Here is a 10,477-nt window from a genome sequence, read left to right as displayed (position 1 = left end):
CCAAAGAATAGAAACAACTGCTAACAATATGAACTAAAGCTTGCACTTACCACAGATGCCCTTATTTTGACTAGCAACGTGTATTTTTGTTTTGTTAATTAATGATACTTAAAAGTTTAGATGTGTTTGGCAAATGCTATAAAACAGTTGTTATGACTTTTTATGACTATAAATATCTGTTTGTAAAAGTGACAGAGAAGACTCAAAAAGTTTCACATCAAGATCTTATTGTACAGCACATCAGAAAACCAAACATACTGAAAGAGACAAAAGAACTGTTTTTGTTGGCAATCTTCCTGTAGCAACAACACGACGAGTTAGATGAGACACAATACATTTATATTGACTTGTGTTATAATTTTATCTGGCAGCTGTCTTTTAGACACTAAAAAAGTTGTTTTGCAAGTATGGCAGTATTGAAGCTACTCGACTTCGTGGAGCAGTGAGCAGTGTTTTTATGATGTCTTGTTATTTATTATGTTCAGTTTCACCATAGATTGCCTACAATCCAAAACTTACGAAACGAGCGTCAATGATCAGGTTAGTGTACACTTCTAAGCATATTTTTGAATTTTATTAATCTTCCAATTCCTTCTCATTTTTCTGCGCAAAGATAATCTCATTTGTTAATTTGTGTGAAACATGCCTAAACTTTTAGTTTAAAAACTAACAGCAGGCTGTGATGTAAAACTAATGCAATTAGAATGTTGTGTGTGTGTGTGTGTGTGTGTGTGTGTGTGTGTGTGTGTGTGTGAGTGTGTGTTGTGTGTGTGTGTGTGTGTGTGTGTGTGTGTGTGTGAGAGAGAGAGAGAGAGAGTGGTGCTATTGCTCAGTTGTTTAGAGAGTTATAATAGAATGTGTGGTGCTAGTATAGCTCAGTTGCTCATAGAGTTATAATAGAATGTGTACATTCGGGACTTTGCAGAGTTGCCAAGTCACGGTGATGGCGAGCTATGGCATAATTTCCTAAAGCAAGAAACTTACACACAATTGCTTCTCTTGACTCAGGAGCATAAATGAGTAGTTGAGCTTTGACTGGTGGACTAAGCAGCCATCATCTATGTCATAAAATCAGCCACTGGGGTCCACTTGAGACTTTGGGTGCTCACACCACTAGTGACTTCACAAGGCGGTGCTCTTGTGAGTACCTGGCCCTGCTCTAGGAGATTGCTAGCACAGTCCCAGAGTTTTCCTGAATAGCGCACAGGAGTCCAGCTGTTAGCTGGGAGCGTGACCATTAGCTGGCAGCTTCTAACGTTTAGTTATTTTAGTTTAGTGTGTGAATAAAATCACAAGAGAAAGGGTGACAGAAGTGACTGTGGAAACTGGCGTGGAATGTCATTATTGTCTACTGCTGATAAAGTCTTAGCAAGAATTCTCTTGAATAGGCTGGTAGACTCAATAGCAGAAGAGACTCTGAGTCCCAATGTGGCTTTTGCAAAGGAAGAAGCACCACAGACAGTGTTTAACCCTGAGACAGTTACAAGAAAATGCAAGGAACAACATAAACCATTGTACATGATCTTTATCGCCTTGACCAAGGCTTTTGATTCAGTTAATCGAGAGGAAATGTGGAAAATCTTGACAAATTGGGCTGCCCACCCAAATTTGTAAATTTAGTGAGACATTTACATGAAGGAATGAATGCAAAAGTCATATCTGAAGGTGAGAAATCAGAAAGCTTTGCTGTAGGAGTAAAGCAGTGCTGCATGTTAGCACCTACTCTGCTTGCTCTATTGCTTGCTGCAATGCTAAATGAAGTAAATTGTGGAGCTGACAGTAGAGGAGTCTCAATTCAATATCGTATGGATGGTGGTTTATTCAATCTTCATAGATTTCTGACAAAATATAAAACTGTAACTACAAAATTGACAGATCAGATCTTTGCGGATGACTGTGCTCTCCGTTGGAGATTCTGCAGATGATATGCAAATAATTATGCATTTTTTGCAAAAGCAGCTGCCAATTTTGAATTGCAAATACATATTAAGTCTCGCAGGGCTCAAAAATCGATCCAACTAGTTGTCATCATTTGATGAGTTTCCAAGAATTTTATGTTGTCAAAATTTTTATTCTAGGATGTCATGTTGATGTCAATCGTGGTGTTTAGTGGTATCCCGTCATTTTGTACAGTCTTCTAAAATTCAGTGCAGTGCAAGCATACAGTGCAGTATTCCCACAATGGCGTGCAACATGTATCCAACACATTACTGCTGAGGCAAGGAAGACAATAGTGATAGCTCATTGAATTAGTGATTAAACACATACCACCTCCCTTTGTCAAAACAAGGCAGGGCTTCAACCAGACTTCCACAAATCACATTGGGGAAGTTGTCTGTTTCTTACTACTAAAATCATATCTACCTATTTTGACTTACACGATCACCATTGTCTCCACTTCCCCACGTGCTTCCTGGTCACAAACTTCATGCTTTTCCCTGTCGGAATCCTGAGATGGCTCTTGCACTCCCTAGTTTCATTATCGGGATATGTGCAATTTGTCAACGTATGCTGCTGGTGTGTTACTATGGCAATGCATACATGTCATTGTACGACGATGTTCCAATGTGTTACAGTGAGCGTCAAAGCGGCGCATGTTTCAATACAGTACAGTTATTCGCCTGCATACAGAGAAAGCAGTACAAACAATTTTGAATCAGCGCTACACAGGTCTGGGAGCCGAGGCTAGCCTTGTTCTGTATATACGGCTCTGCTTGGTCTGCTCTAGTCGTCATTTGACGATCCAGACGAGAGCATTAGTTGTCAGTTGTAAATTTAACTTGTCAAATGACGACTTGACGACCTATTTTGTGAGCCCTGCAAGAAAACGGAGTGCATGTTTTAGCCAGTTGCTGGTACAAAAATGCTAGCAAGGACATTTTGTGAACGGTGAAGCACTAATGAGAGAGGGAACCCTTTTTCTCTTACCTTGGCCGTGTTCTTTCAGAGGGTTTTAGTGTTGATAAGGGCATTGCTGCATGTCTGCAAAAAGCTAGTACAGCGTATGGCACAGTTCAATCAAGATTAGGGAATCAACAAGGAATAGACCAAAATCAAAGTTTACAAGGCAGTTGTTTTTTCAACTCTTCTGTATGGACAAATATGGACGCTATATATAGAAGAAATATTCAGGATTTAGAAAATTTTTACCTTTTCTGTCTGTTTCGAATCTTGAGAATTCATTGGTCGGAAAGTGTGGCAAACAAAGAAGTTCTGCAAGAGCTGAAATAACAGGGATTGAATACATGTTTCCTCAACAGCGACTGAAATGGGTGGTCATTGTCGCAAGAATGGATGAGAGGTGTTTACCAAGACAGGTATTATATGGTCAGTTGTAATTGCACCAACCAAGCTGGCGGTCAGAAGTTGAGATGTAAATTGAAGACAATTGAAGACACAATCTGCAGAATGTCGATATCGATCATAAAAAATTGGGAAATAATTGCATGTGACTGTTCAAGGTGGAAGAAATATGAGATTGGGTTTAGAACGTTACGAAGAAGCTAGAGTTGACAAGATTGTAGCAAAGAGATCAATGCGTCACAACTGTACATAAGAAAACTTGACTAGAAAGAATGTTTGCAATATCTGTAATCGAGTATGTTGTTCTCGAATTGGAATTTTTGCACATGAATGTGCTGACCAAAAGAAGATCAAAATAGCTGCTGAACGGAAGTCATGATCTCATCTGTTGAGTAGCAAAAAAGAAGAAGAGGATGTCCATGTTTATGTGGGCATGTGTGTGTGCGTGTGTGTGTGTGTGTGTGTGTGTGTGTGTGTGTGTGTGTGTGTGCACGTGCATGTGCATGCATGCATGTGTGTGTGTGTGTGTGTGTGTGTGTGTGTGTGTGTGTGTGTGTGTGTGTGTGTGTGTGTGTGTGTGTGTGTGTGTGTGTGTGTACTTGCACACACACAAATGAGTAATTATGTATGATAATATTTTTACATTTTAGGAAGCAGTTTCATCCTGATCAGGAATCTGTTAGTGGGTATGTTGTATTCAAGAAAGAGTCAGCAGCCAATGATGCACTTAATAGGTGCGTAAATAAAGTGTAAATTGGTTGTGGTAGTGATGTGAAATTTATGTAATGTGGAATTTGTCTTTGTAGTAATGGAGATGTTGTTGGTGACAGGCATATTCGTGTTGATCATGCAAATCGAGAGAAAGTTACTTCACATTAATTTGGTGCATACTGCATAAAACTATTTTTTATGTTTCTATTGGACAGGGGGACTATAAACAATCAGTATTTGTGGGCAATCTACCATATGGTAGGTATCTCAACACTCATGAATGATGCTACATAGCTTGGAATTTTCTGATTCTTAGTTGTTGATGAAGAGGCTTTGAGACAACTTTTTGGCCAATGTGGAGATGTCAGGAGCATTCGAGTGGTCCGAGACAAGAAAACCGGTGTTGGCAAAGGATTTGGCTATGTTCACTATGAGGTAGTACAGCAACTGCTGATAGGTGGCTGCTTAGACTTTAGAGCAGTTCTAGCTAGTAGAAAGTCATTTCATTGTTTACTCTATTGCAGGACAAAGGAGCTGCAAGTTTGGCTCTGAAACTACATGGATCAGAGTTTAAAGGACGAGCAATTAGAGTATTCAAGGCTACTGATACTAGAAAACGCAAACAGGGAAAAAAGGCAAATCTGTTATATGCTTTATTAAGTCCACTTTGTAGTCGCTAGCTCTAATCGCATGAATTAGCTTTTGTATATATAACATCATTTTATGCAGTACTACAGCATTTGACAGTAGTTATAATTGCACAACTTTAGTATAAAACCAATTGTGCAAGGCCAATACAAGTTGTAGTTATGGAGCAACTTTTTTGTGTTTATACTAGTTAAATTTGTATCATGCCAGTGTCAAAATTGATTTAAAGGTAACAGTGTAGCTAACATATTGACGTAGATTTAGAGACACTTGATGCTCATATCTAGAGCTGTATTCTTGTTAATTATTAAAGTCAATTCGGGTCTTGTTTTGGAAGCATTGACATGCTGACCATAGGCAGAAAGGGAAGATAAGCTGAAATTTACAATTTATGGTCACTTGTGATAATGCACAAATGCACTTCAAATATCTCTCAACAAATTGCAATAATTGTAGGTTGTTACATGCTCTAATTTGTGGAGACACAAAAGACAGTTAAATACCGTGCTTCTTGCCCAGTAAAGAAAACCTTACATTGACTCTGTTTCTCACATAGCACACTTGTCAAGTTTCTCTTACTTAGTAGATTGAAAACATGCAACATGTTCACAGATAAGTCATTGTATCCTGTGATGGCCATCTTGAGCAGCTTTAGCTTGCTTAAATAACATAGTAGTCTGGCTTTTGGAGAAACTAAATTTCTCTTGCTAGTTTGTGCTGAATTTGTGATTGCAAGAGGTCATTGCTGTCTTCATTTGGGAGCATTAGTGTGGATATTCTAGCTGTGAGCTGTAAGTCTATGTTCAATCTTTGATTTTGCTGTATCTGAAGTTTTTGGCATTTATTGCCAGGTACAATCCAATGGCATGTTCTTGAGTCTGTTGAGGTGAACAAGGGTATTGGACATTGTAGTTGCAGCAATACCAGTTCTTCTTCCTTAGGCACATACACACATTCTGAGTTTGAATGACACATTGATCTATGAGCATTCATGGAAGGTGATTTACTAAAGCAAGCAGTTGACCAGTTGTGTTATATATAGTTACATATATTTGGAGTTCTGAGTAGTTACAGCTAGTGCACCTCCAGGATCATGCAATACTTTTGATTGTACCCATTATTGTGAGGACTTTTGCTCTTTGTATCACCTTGATTGTGCATTTGCACTGATTTGTTGATAAATAAGAACCTACGGTAGCAAGTTGGCTTTTTGAAGGTTTGAGAAGATGGACTATTTGCAGATTTGAGGAGAACAACTGGAAAAGACAAGGCCTAAGAGGCTCTCTCACGTTCTTTATCATTCAGATTGATAGCTAGATGTGAATACTATATGTAGTTGTACATGGCTTTAACCAAGTTCAAAAACAGTAGTCTTTAATATGGGTTGCTATTGCTTACTGATTCATGAATTATAATAGCATTCTTTCCAGTACTATTTTGACTTGTCTTGTGTCATAAGCCCAGCAGTCTTTTATACCGACAGTAATTTTGTGGCTCCATTTACTAGATGATGACTACTAGACAACACTTAACCATTATCTTGCAGTCTCAGAAGACTCTTTATTGTAATGTACTATATACAGCAGAGGATGTTAATCTTCTGATTTTATCATGACAGTCTTGTGGTGTTTCAAAAAGTGTTAAGGAAACGTCCACAAAGTCATGTGGTCTAAAACAACCCCTGAAAAGTCGGTTATGAGTAAATTTGAACTGATAACTGTGAAGTCTGAAGTTTCCTAGGCAGCATAAAGCTTGGGTCATTGATAGTTAATGGAGCTCATGACTAGGTAGTGCCTGAACCTGAAAACTGTATGATAGTAAGTGCTATATGCAACTGCCACTGGATTACAGTTATGTGTGCAAGTAAACTTCAACACAGTATGTTCTTTCTGATTAGATTTATTTTTTGATGGCTAAAATATAATTGGTAATGTTTAGTTTAACAAAACAGCTATTTATGGGTAATGCATTTTGCATGTAATGATCTAGGTCTTAAATTTTTTTAGTTTAGACTAGATGAGTATTATCTAGTGGAAGTTGTGATCAAATTATAGAAATAATGCATTTTTATATCTGATGTGAGTAACATCTACTTGCTATACTAAAACAACAAGAATCAGTGAGAATTACATCCGTGTTGAGCAGTTGAGGGTGATCTTCAGTTTGTTGATTTATCTCTGTTGAGAACATGCAGTATCAGTGATATGTGGTTTCTTGTACCATTATTGTTATCTCATTTCTTTTGATATCAAAATAGGTTTGCACGCCATCCTTTTGCAAGCTTATCCTTTTTTTGGAATACTGTAAATGTCCATAAAGACACCTCAGGTGCTTAGTCTGCTTGTGGGAATTTAAGCTATGTTTTGCCTGAATGACTGCACTGGGAGCTGTTCAGACAGAGGCGGTTATTGCATAATTTCATACGCTCAAGATCCATGTGGGCCAAGAGGCGATGACCCCTCAATAGTTGTCTTACCTCGCTCATTACTCTCATCTGCTATAACTAATACATGTTTAGTCCCCAAACCTTGAAAACTTTTTATGCCTATGAAGATTATGAATAGATACAACAAAGATCAAGCTTGTGTTTATCAATCTTCAACACTTGCACAAATAATAATACCCACCCAGAAGCAGATCTAGGATTTATAAAAGAAGTAAAGTTCATGAAATTACCACAAGAAATTTAGCTGTTATTTATTTCATTGAATGCATAAATGCCTTGAAATAGTAACTGCACTAAACTTTGAAAACGGTTGACAATGTATACCATTTATTGCTATCCTTATCCAGTGCTTGTTAGAATGTGATGGGTTTGTATGTTTTAAAACGTGTTATAGTTTTAAGTAATTATTATTACATAGCTGTTTACTTACAAAGATAAAAGCACCGTCTCAAATGGATTATTTTCAACATGTACTTATATATATATATATATATATATAGGAATGACTGTACTGTTTTATCAAGTTTCGCATACCATATAGCATATAGCATGGATGTGCTAAGTTCAAATAAGTATTAATCTGTAAATTTGCAGATTGCTCAAGTTTTGATATAAATAATTGATTTAGATTACAATAACCTTCTCTTGCCAGTTGTTCTATTGCTGTGTTTGCAATAATAGCTAGCATCTGCCTTGTTTTCTGTTTGTTGGAAAGTAAATGCAGGGGTCAACATTTGTTGTTTCGGGTTTCATAATTTAACTTTTGTTCCATATGTAGTGGAGATCCAGGCTTGAGCACACTTGGCACTCACTTCTTTTGAGATGCTGATGTGAGTGGCCATGTAGCATTAAAGTTTGGCAGCACATTTTTGCAGCATTTTCTAGACTACAACGTAGTTTTATTTTCTCTAGAAAAATAATGCTTGTTGATCCTTTTAATAATTTAAGTTTTCAAGGTGACTTTGTGACACAATACTAGGCATTCAACTAGCAAGATGTTCATAATTAATCATTCACAATAGTACTAATGAATCAGAATAGCGTCTTAACAGTCATATGGGAAATGGTTGTTCATAACTATAGAATTGTAAAGCTGTGACTTGTGGAATTGGACTATCATCTGATCATATAGTTGAAGTCATTTGTATCCTGTTTGGACCAAACTATAGATGTTACTAATCTGTTGTAGCTGAAGCTATAATTTTGTACGCTGCACTGTGTTAAAGTCGACTCTAATTAGTTAATCATATGTCTGGTAATTCTGAAAAGCATGAAAATTTAAAATTAAGCGAAGCTTTAATTGACACTGCTGTAATGTATTCTCTAGTGTTAGCTTAATTCAACCTGATGATCAAATCAAATGATATGATATGATATATTTGACTCACAAATTATGACACTACTAGAAATTGCTTTCTCGTAATTACAATTTTGTAACAGCTTTCTTCTTATTTGTTGTGTGACAGTTGTATGATATAATCGGTGACATCTATTGGACTGACAAGGTCTGGTTGACACTGAGCAGTTCTGATAGATGTACTGCAGTAACTAGACTAATGATTGATGGTACACTGTCTGATGTGTACCTTAGAATATTTAGAATATTCTAGGAATCTTGACTTGTGGTCTTATGATATCTTCACCCGTCCTTTCGAGTGTCTCCGTGAATTCCAGACGCACACAAAGTTAATCCCGCTTCATTTATATACGGGTATGGGTTTGTTGTTAGGGTAGGTAGCTGTGGCCGTGTATCCTGGGTTTGTGAGAACTGCTGTACATGGAGTGTGCAATATGACTGTTGCCTTTCGTTTTAGAAATATGTCCATCAAGAATCATTGAAGAGGATGAACAAGTTGTCAACCAAAGCTAAAACTGATTTGAAATCTTCCAGACGATTAGCAATGATGCGCAATAAGAAGAAGACTCAAGCGTTTTAGTTGACTGCTGTGGGATCCGCCAATGCAAGAATTAGCTGGCATACAAGGAACAGTCACAAATGGAGGTAACTGAAGTCATACAGTATATGGATACATTTGCATGGCAAGTATTGTTCATTGAAAAAGGCTAAACGTGCAAGTTGCATGGTTTCTGTACTGGAGTGTGAATTTCCTAGAATGAAGTATTGATTAAGCATGACGCAGGAAAACTATGCTCTATTTGGTCCTTGACTGCATGGCCAGGCCCTTGATGAATGGTGCTTAACACTTACCAATAATGTATGGTTGGTGCACTTACTACTCACAGGGGCAATCTTCTAGCTATGCTGCTAGATCTAATTTCGCAAGCCGTCAGATGTCACCATACCAAACTCTAACCTACATCTTTTGAGAGCATATGAAGTGTACTTTCGTCACTTCCATTCAGTTAAGTTTACCGTCATGGACAGTTTGTACACGCCATAGCTGAGCGCATTTCGTAGATAAACGTACCTCTCGCGCAGTGGTGCTTCCAAAAAAACGGGCGACTTACACAGCACTGCTCACACAAAATTGTGGTAGCTGTATTTCGAACCAATCGCAAAACGAAGAAAAGCGCTTCTTCCCAGGATAGTTTGCAACAAAGAAACGTAACCTGTTCAGTCAGAGAAAGCGTGCAGAATGAGAAAACCCGTCTGAAGAAAGTGCGTTAGTCAGTCAGACGAAATTGCAGTATATTGCAAATACATTTAAATAAACAAAACTGTTTTAGCCGTTGAAACTTGGCACACATAGAGAAGAAAGCAGGAGACTTCAGTAATGCTATTCGTTTTTTGAAGTAGTGCTTCTGAGCCAAGATAGAAATGGTGCGTAAACCAGTTTATGTATTGACACCCCAGCCATTCCTAGATAGTGACCATGCGTCATTATCAATACCACACTCCTCCCCCTTTAGGATTGTCTGTAATGTGAAGGTAGTTTTCAGTTTTCGCGGAGATGGTTTGTCTCTCTTCTGTAACTGCTATAGACGGTGGTATCTCGTGAGACATGCTGTGACACATTGGTGCAGTCTCGGTGATGTTTTCTCATTCACTGTTATTATCTTGAGAGAATCCTGATGATGTGCTTGTGGATATATTTTTAGTACTGGGTTGATCTTGACCTTTTGGCTTGCTGTTAACATTGTTTTGATTCCATATTGTGATCGGTGACGTGTTTAGACCGATCGAACCCGTCTCCACTCGCGCGCGAATTTCTCTGGAACGGCTTACCAGATGTCTACCGAATTTAAACTGTCCGTTTCTGACATCAGCCCGTACGCACAGAGAGTGTTGTATAGTGCTGAGACGTCGAAAAGGTAAGATATTTTACATGTATCCGGGTCTTTAAAATTTATTTGTCTTCAACGGGATATTAGCTAACAATCAATAATGTAATCAGCCCGGGCAAAGAA

At 38.0% G+C, this 10,477-nt stretch overlaps 1 protein-coding gene across 2 annotated transcripts in view; it reads left to right on the top strand.

Moving 5' to 3' along the window:
- Positions 1–9,244, top strand: part of LOC134179993 (RNA-binding protein 34-like) — an 11,573-nt gene extending 2,329 nt beyond the window's left edge. For both annotated transcript variants that reach the window (XM_062647043.1, XM_062647044.1), the window contains 9 exons: positions 190–316; positions 383–442; positions 497–540; positions 3,954–4,037; positions 4,110–4,167; positions 4,230–4,272; positions 4,331–4,449; positions 4,539–4,649; positions 8,923–9,244. In XM_062647043.1, the coding sequence (XP_062503027.1) occupies positions 190–316; positions 383–442; positions 497–540; positions 3,954–4,037; positions 4,110–4,167; positions 4,230–4,272; positions 4,331–4,449; positions 4,539–4,649; positions 8,923–9,045 (769 nt within the window). In that variant the 3' untranslated portion in view covers positions 9,046–9,244. The remainder of the gene's footprint in view (positions 1–189; positions 317–382; positions 443–496; positions 541–3,953; positions 4,038–4,109; positions 4,168–4,229; positions 4,273–4,330; positions 4,450–4,538; positions 4,650–8,922) is intronic.
- Positions 9,245–10,477: the final 1,233 nt, after the last annotated feature.

Source organism: Corticium candelabrum, chromosome 5, assembly GCF_963422355.1.
Source record: "Corticium candelabrum chromosome 5, ooCorCand1.1, whole genome shotgun sequence".
In the NCBI taxonomy this organism is placed as follows: Eukaryota; Metazoa; Porifera; class Homoscleromorpha; order Homosclerophorida; family Plakinidae; genus Corticium; species Corticium candelabrum.
The sequence above is the reverse complement of the archived record's forward strand: the minus strand, read 5'-3'. Positions and strand labels throughout refer to the sequence as shown.